This window comes from Oncorhynchus clarkii, chromosome 1 (assembly GCF_045791955.1).
Source record: "Oncorhynchus clarkii lewisi isolate Uvic-CL-2024 chromosome 1, UVic_Ocla_1.0, whole genome shotgun sequence".
NCBI lineage: Eukaryota > Metazoa > Chordata > Actinopteri > Salmoniformes > Salmonidae > Oncorhynchus > Oncorhynchus clarkii.
In genome coordinates, this window is record NC_092147.1 from 65,160,234 (window position 1) to 65,175,636 (window position 15,403).

General features: G+C 42.1%; 1 protein-coding gene across 5 annotated transcripts; it reads right to left on the minus strand.

Annotated features, from left to right (window-relative positions):
* Positions 1 to 49: 49 nt before the first annotated feature.
* On the minus strand, positions 50 to 14,413 carry LOC139410930 (nuclear receptor coactivator 4). 5 transcript variants are annotated; one of them, XM_071156605.1, is made up of 10 exons: positions 14,037 to 14,413; positions 5,358 to 5,484; positions 4,229 to 4,369; positions 3,973 to 4,061; positions 3,616 to 3,724; positions 2,945 to 3,046; positions 2,691 to 2,813; positions 1,364 to 2,533; positions 1,116 to 1,208; positions 50 to 1,022 (listed from the first exon to the last, which is right to left on the minus strand). In XM_071156605.1, exons 1-10 carry the CDS (start codon positions 14,072 to 14,074, stop codon positions 1,017 to 1,019), a joined length of 1,998 nt encoding a protein of 665 aa, XP_071012706.1. In that variant the 5' UTR covers positions 14,075 to 14,413; the 3' UTR covers positions 50 to 1,016. The 5 variants fall into 5 exon arrangements, with proteins under 5 accessions (XP_071012706.1, XP_071012716.1, XP_071012741.1 ...); XM_071156615.1 differs by having other exon boundaries at positions 1,128 to 1,208; positions 14,037 to 14,376; XM_071156640.1 differs by having other exon boundaries at positions 14,273 to 14,292.
* Positions 14,414 to 15,403: the final 990 nt, after the last annotated feature.

A 15,403-nucleotide genomic window follows, 5' to 3' on the forward strand; every position in this document is an offset into this window, starting at 1 on the left:
ACAGAGGTAATATGCAGAAAGACATATCAGTGGTTATCAATACAAGGTGTTATTTTTTTTATCGGTTCTACCGTGATTACGCAGTAGTCGTTTGCATCGTTCGATTCAACCAATCGAAAGTCATTTCAATGGAATTACTATATTGGGCACAACATTTTCAGCTTGCATATTTGCAACATGAAAACAATCAACTCTTGCACGGCAGTGATACAATCAACACACAGGTGATACCGGACAGGAAAACCAACACTTTTCACAACGTATCCACTAAATACAATGAAGCAAACTTGAGGCACATAAACCAGAACAGGTAGTGCGATAAAGGAAGATGTATTGGTCATGGAGAACACCTTTAGGTTAAGCTTGTAATTCAGATGAGTATTTTGAAGCCATTGAAGAGAAAGCTATACTGGTGTTTAAGACAATAAGATTTCACCAGATCGGAAGAAAACATATACTAGGAAATAGAAATCAAAGTGTAGCTTACATTACCTGATAGTCTTATTTGAGTATGGGGGGGGGACTAGATATACCCACAGTGCATAGTCACAGACTGATGGAATTCTGTGAACAGCACTAGTGATGTATGCGTGACAACTCTTTACCGCATTCCATAGAAAGGGTTTCTTAAAATATGGTTGATTAAAATAAAATCTCACCTCCCTCAAACCAAGCATTAATGTATTGAGCTGGTACTTTCTCGAGAATAGAGATTCTCAAAAATCACATTGTGAGTTAGCTTTAGATCCAAGGGCCCATCTTGCTAGCTTGACATTGAAAACGCTATGATTATAGAAGACAAATTCAAAAAAAATCCAGATGGCAGTACATCCAAACCCCAGTCTCTACTTCAGACTAGAGGCACATCTCAGAGAGGGGGGGGGGGGGGGGGGGAAGAGACCCAGACGAGCATTGGAGGAAAGAGTTAATCAAGACATTGTGCGCGACGATCAGCATTAAAGTGGCTCCACAATAGAATCCTAAAAATTTCCTCAAAAAGCTACTGGTTACAGCTTTTACATCTGGAAAGAGGGGGAAAAGAAATAAAGAATTCAAGAACAAATAATTAACAAATTAGTTCTCAGATAAATATGAATGCCTATTGAGATTCTTACTTGTATAGGTGCCTGTTGTAGCCACTTCTCTTGGTCTCCACCGATTTTCATACAGGAAAATAGATCACATACTGTGGGAGGGGCAAGTCGCTCCTGAAATCAGACCAAGGAACACAGTATTGTGAGTATGACCCAGCTTTAGCTTGAGGCTAAAAAAGATTCACTGGTTAACCAGTGGTTGAGAGATTTCAAAACTAAAGAATGCAAAGACGGAGTTTTTCCAATCAGTTCATTATCCATAGCCTTACCTGAGCATTGGCCCGCTTGCGTAGAAGCCACTTGTCCTCCTCTGGTTCTGTGCTGGGTTGCTCCTTTGTGACAGCAGTGCTACTGTGGGTCTTCTCAGGTAAGACCCAGCACTCTGGATGCAGTGGTATGCTGAAGGGGTTCTCCCACTTGGGGGCTTTGAACTGGGAGCTGTGTTCCACCCTGCTGGCCTTCTCTTCCCCCTGGGAGGCTGGTTGAGACGCCCAGGCTGAGAGGGATAAGGCTTGGGATGTGGGGCCTATGGTCTTGCCAGGCTTGCTAGGGTAGAGCCAGGCCTCCAGGATGCCCTGAACCTTCTGTTCTTGCTCTTGGTGGTAGAGGGTGGACTGCTTGCTGGGGTTGTTTTTGTCCACCGAGACCCCGTTCTTGTCCCGACCCTCCTTCTTGAGGAGCCAGGTGGAGAGGGCCTCTTTGCCGCAGTTCTCATCACACACACACTGGGAGAAGCTGGCGCAGGACTCGTTGGCTTTGCAGGACTGCTGGCCTGGAATGGCCTGCTGCAGCCAGTTGTCTACAGGGCTGGGTGTCTGGGGTGTGGTGGCAGCAGAGGTGGGGGTGGTTTTCAGGCACAAGATTTTGCCCAGGTTCTCAATCTCCACAGACTTGTCACAGCAAGAGCCGCAGTCTGATTTGAGCAGCCAATCGCTGGTGTTGAAGCCCTCCTGGAAAGGCTTGAAGACCAGGGGTGTGTTGGGGGTCTGGGGTGTGTTGGCAGAGGTGGGGGTGGTTTTCAGGCACAAGATTTTGCCCAGGTTCTCAATCTCCACAGACTTGTCACAGCAAGAGCCGCAGTCTGATTTGAGCAGCCAATCGCTGGTGTAGAAGCCCTCCTGGAAAGGCTTGAAGACCTGCTTCCACCTGTCAACATCAGAGGCCTGGCAGCTCTCGCTGGTGGGCTCCTTGGCAACAGTAGCTGGGGTGATGAGCCAGTCACTCAGTTTCACCATCTCTGCCCTCTCTTCCTCCTCAAGAGCCATGTCTAACTCAGACTCATCAATCTTCTCGATGGAGAAGGTTGAGCTGCTGCTGGTGCTACAGATACTGTTGGTTCTCTCTCTGATGGGAGTCTCCTCCTTCAGCAGCCACATCTCCAGGTCCATCAGGTGGCCCCAGGACTTGTGGAAGTCAAAGGGGGCCTTAGGGCAGGATGACTGGATGACAGAGGAAAGAGAAAAAACATGACCTTTTTGACTTTGTAATAGTCTGGGTATAAAATTGGACCAAATATTTTCTCATGTGAAAATATCTAGGAGCCGTGTCTAGATAAATAAGCAACAAGAAAATGTATTTTGCGCCTTCTGGTCTCACCTGAATATTGCTGCGGGGTATCAACCAATCCTGTGGGTTCTTGCTTGGCTGGTATCCAACTGGGGTAGTAGTCACTGGACGGTTTCCAAGGAGCCAGTCGGAAAGAGGTACAGACGTCGCACTCTACATATAAGAAAACAAACAGGCGTGCATGTCAGTACAGTGCATTTCCTTGTGAGTGAGGACTCCATGCATGTAGAACCAAAGGAATCACAACTTCACATGGAAAGGGTCTGTGTCATCATGGTACAAACCTGTTTCTTAGCTGCGATTGGACAGCTCTGCTGAAGCCAAGATTGCTCACTAGTATTCGATTTTTGAGGGACAATATTCAGCACGGGTCCTACTTCCATGTGCTGGGGAGGGAAAGAGGGAAGTTATGAACATTCTATCCATAGTTAAAGGACATGTGGGAGATGTCAGGGTTTTATGTAAGCAGTAACCACATAGATTGAGTAACTAGGGCCACAAGGCAGTCAGCGAGAAAAGCATAACCCATACCGTCACTGTTGTTCTCAAACTGCAATTCCCAAGATTCCCCCCAGAATATTGATAACATGCAACTGTATACTATACCTTCATACAACATGGGAAATCTTTTCTAAGACTCTTTCCTTGACGACAACTGATATCAATTTACATGTCTAAATTTTATGAAATGTACCTTTAACATGTTCACAAAGACTGGCAATGAGTACAGTTTTACGCCTCGGTGTTGAGGTGTTAGTTGTAAAACCTCCATTAAGAGCAGATAGGGCGCTTTATGCGGGCAGGGTGACAGAAGAGGCTCAACCGGTAAACACACAGCCAAAGTTTAGACTTCTCAAATCAACATCGGGCATTGGGCTAAATCCAGTCTGAAGTGAATTTTGTTAGTAAGATGTGTGTGTGTAATTCTGGTTGTAGCTCCCAGAGGATCATGTACCTGGGTGGCAATGGTTCCAAAGGAGGTGATGGCCTGACGCAGGGAACGAGTGTCAGCCTGGAAGCTCATCTCAGGGGTTTCCTCAGGAGTCAAGTTCAGGGAAGATAACCTGAACACACAGAAGTAGACATTTCAGCCCACCCCTCCCACAGTCATCTACCTACTTTACATATGCCAAACTTCAGGTTCTAACGTGACTATGCCCAAGTTAATTAGAGGTATAATGGAAGCAAATACTGAGACTGAAATGATTGCTCAAGCACCATGACTTAAACACCAACTGTAAACAATAATTGTGAATGCTGACTCCCAAAATTACATTCAATTCAAGACAGAGGCCAATGTGGCAGCTCTTACTTTTCCATGCAGCTGGTGAGCTGGTTGGCCAGATTGTTGCTGTTGGAGTTCTCTAGCTGATGAATGAGAATATCAAACTGGCCTCGGAGCTGTGGGCAGAAGAAAGAGGGAGAGAAAAGGAGAAGATCAGACATGACACCGGTAACGTGAGGAGAAGGTAAAAAGAGAGAGACTAAATGGAACTTGATCTTCAGAGGTTTCTGAGCAGACACTTTGCAGTGCATAGTTGTGTTGCAGACATGGGGGTACTACTCACACAGTGAAGCTGATGCAGCTGCGTCTGCAGAGCCTCTCCCTTTAGCTGCTCCACAAGGTCAATCTGCTCCAGCAGCCACACCTCACGGGAACGCATAAACTCCAGGTGTCTGCTGATACAGGTGTGAAGCTGTGACTTCACCTGTAAACACAAGAGAAATTAACAAATTAGTTTGCAAAAATAAAATAAAAGACCTGCATACACACACTCCCAAGTCATGGCTGGGAGAGGTCGCTCCTGCTGCTGAAGCTAAGCAAAGTCAGACACACAGACAAGACAGCACACTGACCTATACACCCATCAGAAGTCTGATTCTAGCCTCCAACAGCCAACTACTATATCCACGTCAAAGAGTAAGGGAAAACACCTTTGCCTTGACCTATTCCTCTGCTGGGTAGTCAGAAAAAGGCTGGATGATTCACTAAGATGCAGTGAGACGTGAGCTGCTGCTGCAGTAGTGGATCCTCTGCCGTCTGTGTCCTCAAGACTGCAGTGACCTGCCCTCTCCCTGCTACTGCCTTATTAAGGCGGGTCAAGGAAACTATCCGGTGGTCATGTTTCAATTGTTGGTCTCTCCGGTCCCTCTGCTCGTCCTCATCACGAGCCACATACTAGTCATTAAAAATGTGGTCACGTCAGGAGGACAAAGACACGTTTTATCACAGCTCAAAAGACCCATTTTAACATCACAGCTCTAACAGGGCTTAGCATATCTGCCACAGTTATGACATACAATAATGCCATGGATCAGTTTGTGGAGAACTAATGACTACTCTGCCATGTTTGCTAGGCTTCCCAGCACATCAAAACATACACGCCCTATACCCATCTGCCTTCCTTAATCCTGTGGTGACTAACCATGTTGCTTGTCCTAAATCCCTGAAAACCACTTTGTTTACACCATAGAGCCCATTGTATCAAAATCAAATAAAATGTTATTGCTCACAGACATATTTAGCAATGTTATTGCGGGTGTAGCGAAATGCTTGTATGAGCCCGGCTGTGTGCCCCTGACATAACCAGAGCACAGACTGACCAAGTTGCGGTTCCTTCTGATCCACTAGAAGGGGGGGGGTTCAACCCTGGGTGGGACCACAGGCTGTAAGATGGTCCCCTGGTGGCTACTCACCTCTCTGGAGTTGTCCTTGAGCTGGGCCTCAGCCCTCGTCACCCCACCGATGGCCTCCTCCAGCTGAGAGCGCGCCTGCACACACTGCCTGAGGGTGGCCTTCTCTCGCTCCTCCACAAGAGACATTCTGCAGAGAGATACCGTTTTTGTTACAGGGTTAGACTGATAACACGAAAAAAAATGCTGTTCTTTCTTTCCAAAGACCTAAATCCTCCCTTGGTTCAGTGAGCCACTGTCTGCTTTCAGGGATCGATTGTGAGCCGAATAGGGGGTGCTCGAACAATCAAGTTCATTGCCTATACACTAATAAAGCAAATGCTAGTCTAATTAATGCACGAGTATGGAAATATTGTACCGTCAGCACTGAGGCTCAATTTGTGTTCCCTTTTACATTGAAACCAACAAACTCTCACTTTCCTGTTTTCTGTCCCTTTTCACTTCTGCTTCACAGAAGTGGGGGAAAATAAGTATGAGACGTAAGAAATTAAACAAGGTGCATACTCCCATCACAGTACTCATTTTGTCATTGTGACCACCAACAGGTATAACTACAGTGACCGATCAGGGTCACCAGCCAAACACGGAAGACGCTGGGCCAATTGTGCGCCGCCCTATGGAACTCCCAATCACGGCCAGCTGTGATACTGCCTGGAATCGAACCAAGGTGTCTGTAGTGACGCCTCTAACCCTGAGATGCAGTGCCTTAGACCACTGTGCCACTCGGGAGCAATGACTGAGGTACATTTTAGCAAGGGAATTAAGTTAAAAGGAATATTTAGGCCTATTAGTTCTGAATTGGTCTCATGACTTGTTGTTAACTGGGTCTTTACACCAGCTTTGAGGTCTCACATGACATCCCTCACAGGCATAATGGAGCCCACAACAAAACCCCCATCCTAAAACTGCTGCTCAATCACTACCTGTCATACCCATTCTGCTGGGCTTTTGACAGACAATGGACAACTGTTATAGTGAATGTTCAGCATGCCCTCTAGGTCAGGTTTCACCAAACTCAGTCCTGGACCCCCTCCCCCGCTGGGTGCACATTTGTTTTTTTGCCCTAGGACTTCACAGCTAATTCAAATAATCAAAGCTTGACTAGTTGGTTGGTCATGATGAGTTGATGATTTGGTTGATGTGATTAGATGTGTTGCAAAATACAGGTCCAGAATCAGACCGGATGCCCATCATTGATTTCAGAGATCACCAAGTGGGGTTCCTCTGGTTGTATTTGAGCAAAGGTTCAATAAATAGTTAAAAATTGACACTCCAGTGTTAGGCCTATAGTTTAAGCAAGTATTTCAATGCAGCTTAAATTTCAGGCCATAACATCTCACTCCCACTTAAAACATTTCCCTTTCTATACCTCCATTCATGTGAGTGTGTGTTCAAGCAGCTGACATAGGATTTATTCAACTTTAAGGATCAAGCTGCAAAGTTAATACTACACTGTTTAAAACATACAACACGATTAAGTATTTGATCAAAGTAAAAACGTAAAAGAGTTAAAAATTCAGAGATCTTAGTACAGCTTCAACCATAAATAAATATATAAAACCAGTACCTTGCAACAAAGTAACTGATACAAACGTCAGCTTTAGAGACTTGTTTGACAGTTTGTTTAGAGTAAAAGTAAGCGGTCTCCGAAAGCCGGGCAGCTTGCTTTTACTCTTTCCTTTGGTCTTTAGGAGACGACAACACCCATTTAAAGGTATTTCTCATGTTAAAATAGCACCGTCTTCGGCAATTAACCGGTTGGTCAATACATGCATTAGGGTTTAAAATGTCATGTAATATTAGCTCATGTAAAAAATGGAGGAGTTCGTCCCTACGTGGCTTGAATCGTCAAGGCCAACTATGCAAGAGACCGGCGAAAAATTACGTATTCTTGAAAATCAGCTGTACAAAGCCAACCAAACTCCAAGGTCATAGCTACCTCATGTTAAGGACTGTCCAGCGATATGTGTCCGTTTAAATCCGCTGATGTTGCTCCCTTCTCTCATAAACAAAGGATACCAGTTTAAGTGTTCGCTTTCATGATTTATCGTGCCACGAACCACGGCTGATCGCTTCGTCATTGGCTGAGTTTATGTCTGAGCCTACGTTCAAGCAACCACCATCATGCCGCGTTCAAATCAAATGGGAACTCGGAAATCTCTGAATTCCGATATATATAAAAAAAAAAAAAAGAGAACTCTTGGGGGGGGACTAGCTCCGACTGGGAAAGTAGATTTGAACGGTCATCCAACTCGGGCCTCTTCCTCGACCTCCGACTTGCCGACCTGAATAAAATCAAATGTATTTATATAGCCCTTCTTACATCAGCTGAAGATCGCTGACGTCGTGATATGGGCCACGTATTTTTCCGAGTTCCCAGATGTTCTGAACGCGGCACAAGTCTCGCATTCCGCACGTACACCACTAATAGGAAAACAAGGGCCCTTCAAAGGCGGTTCTAAGACCGCCAAGCGAATACTTGTCAGCATTTTTCCTTTTGTCAATCACACCAATGAAATGCAGAGCAGGCACAGGCGCATTACCGACACAAATAATGATTTGGCTCATTGGCTGGCTGTAATAAAATTACTCTCTATTGGAAATTTAAAAGCAATCAAGTGAATTCGACATTTCTTTACATTGTAATAACAAACTAACAATTTCCATGTGGGCAACACACTTGCAAAGTTCAGTGAGGGTCCAAGTGACAGGCTGCCATCCCCAAAAGGTGGGTTCAGTGTTTTAACTATAGTGAATCATTGTATTGTGTAATGTTAACTAGTTAATATGTTTTAGTAATCAGTAAATTGCCCATCACTGTGTGTGTGTCCATAGATAGACAAGGTTCACAATCATGTGTTGACAATCTGCTACTGTGGGGTGCGGTCTTCCTAGCCCAACATGTACTATTTTAAGGGACCGTTACTCCTTAAAGTCCAAGATTTAGACTGGCTCTGGCTGCCAAAAACTTCATCTAAATGTGAATCGATTCTCAATTGCGATACTGTTCTATAAACATAAAGCCCTATACTTTCATATCACAAAATAATTTCACAAATGCAAAATATACACTTACTGTACACTGTTTTAACCGGATTTATCACAGTTGCAGCTGACAGTATTTTTCATTGACAACACGTTTCTGGCGGCCTTCGAATCCCTCACGGTGTGCCCGATTTTGTTTTAAATGTGGACTCACATTATTTAAGTATTGTGTTGGGAAGAAAAGTACAATCATCACCTTGAAAGATTAGGAGCTCAATTCAATCCAACACACATTGCAGTATTTACAAAGTAACTTTTTCCCCAATGTCAAATTAACTCACAGATTGGTCTTGGGTAGTGTATAAAATGTAAAACTACCCCCTCATAAGTATGCTTTCACTTTTAAGAATTAGAAGTGTGTGGGCATGGGATGAATATTGTAAATAAAGGATTAAAAAAACATCTTCCCCATGTCGGATTAGATCTCACAATAATCTAACTATGAGCCAACTGTTTTTAATATTTAATATTGCGGAAAGATAGTTGCTTCCGTCAATGTAATGTTTTGCATCCCCATATATTTATATACACAAACATTCATACATATACACCTTTATTATTCCCTGCAAACCCTACCACCCCTTCCCCAATTGGAGTAAACTAATAAACAATAACACCTAGGCTTCTACCTTCAGTTTATACACATTTTTACAGACAATCTATTGTACAATAGTTATATTTTGTTTGTTTTTAAACCTTCCTCTATTTCTGATGTCCATCCATTTAGATTTATATTTGTATTTCTGAACCTACAGTGCCTTGCGAAAGTATTCGGCCCCCTTGAACTTTGCGACCTTTTGCCACATTTCAGGCTTCAAACATAAAGATATAAAACTGTATTTTTTTGTGAAGAATCAACAACAAGTGGGACACAATCATGAAGTGGAACGACATTTATTGGATATTTCAAACTTTTTTAACAAATCAAAAACTGAAAAATTGGGCGTGCAAAATTATTCAGCCCCCTTAAGTTAATACTTTGTAGCGTCACCTTTTGCTGCGATTACAGCTGTAAGTCGCTTGGGGTATGTCTATCAGTTTTGCACATTGAGAGACTGACATTTTTTCCCATTCCTCCTTTCAAAACAGCTCGAGCTCAGTGAGGTCGGATGGAGAGCAATTGTGAACAGCAGTTTTCAGTTCTTTCCACAGATTCTCGATTGGATTCAGGTCTGAACTTTGACTTGGCCATTCTAACACCTGGATATGTTTATTTTTGAACCATTCCATTGTAGATTTTGCTTTATGTTTTGGATCATTGTCTTGTTGGAAGACAAATCTCCGTCCCAGTCTCAGGTCTTTTGCAGACTCCATCAGGTTCTTCCAGAATGGTCCTGTATTTGGCTCCATCCATCTTCCCATCAATTTTAACCATCTTCCCTGTCCCTGCTGAAGAAAAGCAGGCCCAAACCATGATGCTGCCACCACCATGTTTGACAGTGGGGATGGTGTGTTCAGCTGTGTTGCTTTTACGCCAAACATAACGTTTTGCATTGTTGCCAAAAAGTTCAATTTTGGTTTCATCTGACCAGAGCACCTTCTTCCACATGTTTGGTGTGTCTCCCAGGTGGCTTGTGGCAAACTTTAAACAACACTTTTTATGGATATCTTTAAGAAATGGCTTTCTTCTTGCCACTCTTCCATAAAGGCCAGATTTGTGCAATATACGACTGATTGTTGTCCTATGGACAGAGTCTCCCACCTCAGCTGTAGATCTCTGCAGTTGATCCAGAGTGATCATGGGCCTCTTGGCTGCATCTCTGATCAGTCTTCTCCTTGTATGAGCTGAAAGTTTAGAGGGACGGCCAGGTCTTGGTAGATTTGCAGTGGTCTGATACTCCTTCCATTTCAATATTATCGCTTGCACAGTGCTCCTTGGGATGTTTAAAGCTTGGGAAATCTTTTTGTATCCAAATCCGGCTTTAAACTTCTTCACAACAGTATCTCGGACCTGCCTGGTGTGTTCCTTGTTCTTCATGATGCTCTCTGCGCTTTTAACGGACCTCTGAGACTATCACAGTGCAGGTGTATTTATACGGAGACTTGATTACACACAGGTGGATTGTATTTATCATCATTAGTCATTTAGGTCAACATTGGATCATTCAGAGATCCTCACTGAACTTCTGGAGAGAGTTTGCTGCACTGAAAGTAAAGGGGCTGAATAATTTTGCATGCCCAATTTTTCAGTTTTTGGTTTGTTAAAAAAGTTTGAAATATCCAATAAATGTCGTTCCACTTCATGATTGTGTCCCACTTGTTGATTCTTCACAAAAAAAGACAGTTTTATATCTTTATGTTTGAAGCCTGAAATGTGGCAAAAGGTCGCAAAGTTCAAGGGGGCCGAATACTTTCGCAAGACACTGTATATACACTTTACAGACCGTATGTTTTACATGTGTTATCTTGTTATTAGTCCCACAATTGAGCTCCATTCAACCCCTCCCATCTATCGCTTAACACCATCCATTTTGGATTTCTATTTGACATATATTTTTCAACTGTGCTGCAATGCCTCACATAATTACTGAACCTTTCTATTATCATAGCTTCTACAGATTGTAAATTAAAGATAAACCTTTTTGCTAAAATAATTATTATATTATTGATTGACTGACAATGACTTATCAAATCACCCGGTATTGCTATCTGCAGCGTTAGTTCTAGGTTATTGTTGCAATTATTAATGAGCATCGCAAGCTGCTCCAAGAATTTAGACAGGTTTGACTTCCCAACAGCAGCAGCACACTGAGCAGGCCAAGGTCCGCAGCAAACAAGTAAATTAGAGGCAAATTATTGTGTTCGTCAGGCCTGGCTATCAGCTCTGCTTCCACCCTAGGCAAGATTAACATATGCCACCCTGTGTCATGTATAGTATAAAGATTTGGAATCGATTGATTGACTTGAGTAATGATGTGTATCATGCTCAATTAATGTATTTTAGTTATGCTACTAAATAAGCTCATGGAAACAAAACATTGTTGCCAACTATTCACATCGGAATTACAATGTTGCAATCACTAGGCAGACAACTGCCTATAGTAGGAAACAGAGTTGTTATCAATAAGCCACATATGGCACACATGAGTCACAACCCAAAGACATTTATTAACATCATCCAGTAGAACTATAAAAATAGTGAGAATTTGAGCTTCGGAAATAAGTGCGCTTCATTTCACAGGAGCAGTGTAAAATATAGGTTCTCTCTCAATGAACCAGCCTTAACAAACCCTGGTTTTGGAATATGTTTTTTCTGGACAGACTTCCTTCTTTTCACTCTGTCAATTAGGTTAGTATTGTGGAGTAACTACTAGATGTGTGCCGAGTAGTCGGACAAAACAAGTATCGTAAAGGATATGGGCAATTTTCTGGATACGATTATGATCAGGTTATTTGTTGTAATTATTTGTGATCAGAAAAAAGTAGGCACACATCTTTCTCATGTCAGTCAGTCATCAAGTGAGGTGCTAATTGGTTTAAATAACTCAACTGGCTGGTTTGTTTTTCTGTAAAGAGAAGAGTACATTGATCCTGCTGCTCTGCTTGGATATAGTAAAGCTGCATTTGGTTTCATAATTTCACCCGATCACTTTCACTTCTCTGTTGCGGTCTGTTGGGTTCTAACTTGAAATATCCTTATTCATGTTAACATATTAGAACTGGCTGTATGAAAATTTACTGAGTGAGAAAGGGAAGTGCAGAAAGTTTACCTTCTGTCAGAACATGTTATGGTTAAATCTTATGGTTAAATCTCATGTACCCTATGGAGTGGAGAAGGGCAACGTCTGGTTTCAGTCACTGATAAGGTATGACAGTTAGGGCTGTGAGTTAGAGAGGAGTGAGGAATGTGGGTCGAGGTCAGGTCAGATATTGTGAGGAGGAACATGACATACACACATACATAGGAGCCAGGGCCATGCCTACACCAATGAGAGGAACCATATAAGTTCCTGCCTAGCAACATGGATGTCTAGATGTGCAAGGAGTTGACGCAGACCAGTAGAGCGTGTAAATATGTGTGGAAACATGTTGAACACTTTACTCAAGCCATTTCAGCTTTTGATTTTGAACTAATTTGTAAAAATGCCAAAAAACAGAATTACACTTAGACGTTATGGGTTATTGTCCATAATACAGTAAAAAAAATAACAATTAAATCTACTTTAAATTCAGGCTGTAACAACAAAATGTGGGAAAAAGTAAATGGATATGAATACTTAGTGAAGGCACTGTATAACAATCAAGCTGATATACTGTATAGCTAGATAGCGATGTGCCCATACCACTTTTCCCATTTTGTTTGACACCAGGCCTCAAACGATACCTTGATAAAGTTTTGGCTAACACCTTCGGTTATTACCCGCATGTGTTAGCTAGCTAGTATAATTAAACAAATGCCGTCTCCTGACTGCTTCAATGAAGTATGAATACTTTTACCTACTAGCTAGCATTAGCGTAACAACAAGATAATTCTCTTCCATACGAAGGCAGAGGTGGGCAATTCATGAGTCTCGACATTGAACCCGTTGGTTGAGCCTTCGAGTGCGTGACGTCTCACACATGCGCTACAGAGCCATCTGATTAGCCAGCTCGCACTGCCGGCATGAGCAGTTAGCACCAGCCAAACAACAAGCCCACCAATTTTTTTGTTAAACCTTAACACAAACGGTCTAGTATGTGTTGCTTGGCGCATCGGTCTAAGGCACTGCATCTCAGTGATAGAGGCGTCACTACAGACCCTGGTTCAATTCCAGGATGTGTCACAACCAACCGTGATTGTAGGGCGGCGCACAATTGTCCCAGCGTTGTCCAGGTTAGGCCAACATTGTAAATAAGAATTTGTTCTTAACTGACTAGCCTAGTTAAAAATAATTTTAAAATGAGCAAGTTAACACAAATGATTCATAGAATACGTCATGCGTCCACTGCCTGGCCAGTGATCTAGCTAGCTACATTTCAGTAATTAGTTATTCTCCTAAATACGGTGACTGGATACACTAGCTGAGTTGAACACATTTGGCTGAACACAAACTAGTAGCCAGTTGTTGCTGCCCATGGTGGAATCATATCTAACCCATTGGCTCCTGGATACTATGCTATGTCCACATGGTCTCATAACCATGTGTATGCGAATTAGCATTTTGTAAGCTAGCTAGCTGAGCTGTTTTATAAGAAAAACGGATGACATGAATCAAACACTGTAGTTAGCTAGCACGCTCTCTTCTGCGACAATATATTGTCAGATTCGTATTATAATTAATGTTAACTGTAATTGAAGATGGTGGTTACTACTGGATTAAGATCCGATGGAGATAAATTGTCCGCTATGGTTTGGAAAGGGCTCAGCCGCAAAGAAGCTCAACCAATCATCCGATGGGTTCAATATCGACTCCTGAAATTCCCCTGGTCATAGCTTTTGTCAGATTTGACCTTTTGTAGCAGGTTATGAGAATACGCTTAAAGCTAGGAGAAGGGTCAAATCTACATTTGACGTTAATTTGATCAAATACGGATCCCATCTAGGCATGAACATAACTTTCGTGCGCTTACGTGGTTAGCTAGCGGAGCTAACGTTAGCCATCGGAATATTTTCAAAACCTTTTAGCTAAATGTTAACATGCCACCGACCGCACCTACCTTTTCCCCTTGTATTGTACTCTTGAATTCGAAGACATCGACGTGTATAGCTAAGTTATCAAGCTGTTTTAAAATATAATAAAATAAAAACTATAGTCAACTGCTTTTCTTCTATGCGGATAAAACGTCCCGTGTCAGGGTCGTAACTAGTTAGAACAGCAACAAAGTCTTACACCCAGCTATCTCTACAATGTATCTTCTTAAAATCTGATTTTAAACCTAACATTAACCCTTACCTTAACCACACTGCTGACCTAAACTTACATTTAAACAAAACAAAAACAAGTGTTTTCCTGAATTTAAATTTGGACTTTGTGGCTGTAATATCTTGTGGAAACCTAATGTGTGAGGCAAAACGATTTGTTGTCTCGCACGGATATCTCGCGATAGTTGTACCACTACAAATAAGTGTTTATGCTTTGCTGCTATCTAGAGGTCTTTTATTTTATTTTAAATGTATGTCTCTGCATTAGATCAGTAGGTAGGGCAGGCTGACACGAATGAAAGCACTGAGCTACTACTATATAATAAAAACAGATGAAAGGGGTTATCATAATATTTGCTGGACTATTGTATTTACCGGTATGTATGACATTGACAGTTTTTTTTTTGTTGTTGTCAGCCACTCCCCCTGAAATGCATTTGTGGAGATTATTATATGGATGAGGGTTGGCTCATAGAAAGGATATGAGAAAATAAAATTGTATTCGTCACGTGCTGAATACAACAGGTGTGGATTTAACCCTCTAGAACAGGGGTGTCAAACTCAAATACCCAGTGGGCCAAAATGTAAAACCTGAACAAAGTCACGGGCCAACATTGAACAAATGAACCTTTTAATATGGACCCAAACAAGTTTTGCTTTAACATTGAATATGGAACAAGCATCGCTTATTACCATACAATATATAATTTAATAGTGGAGACATGCAAAATCGAATTTCAAATGAAAAAACACATCAATGGCATTCATTTATTAAATAAATACAATTTAAATAAAAATTGTATGCCTCTTTTCTATTTGCAGCCTTCTGATTTAAATACCAAAATAAACTTTTTCCACTGGCTAATAATTTTACAAATAAAATGAAAATAAATCAATCAACCATTCAAGCCCATGCCTTGTAGCAAGAAAAAGTGCATAAAGAAAACGTTAATTATTGCACACTGGTCTAATCTGATGTGCCCAAGCCAGATACCTGGCATCTCTTCTTGGATGCTAGTTCATCAATGTCTGGGCTCAAGCTCTGAGCTGAAGAAATCCTCAGTATCGAGCGAAGATGTTCATCAGTCAGACGTCTCCTGTGAGTTGTTTTGGTCATCTTCATCGAGGAGAAAAGTTGCTCGCATAGATAAGTGCTGCCGAA

Coding starts and splice junctions, on each gene's coding strand:
- LOC139410930 (XM_071156605.1), bottom strand. CDS start 14,074: ATGTCTTCGAATTCAAGAGTACAATACAAGGGGAAAAG. Junction 4,062..4,228: donor AGCTGCATCAGCTTCACTGT/GTGAGTAGTACC, acceptor TTCTGCCCACAG/CTCCGAGGCCAGTTTGATAT. Junction 2,814..2,944: donor CAATCGCAGCTAAGAAACAG/GTTTGTACCATG, acceptor TCTTATATGTAG/AGTGCGACGTCTGTACCTCT.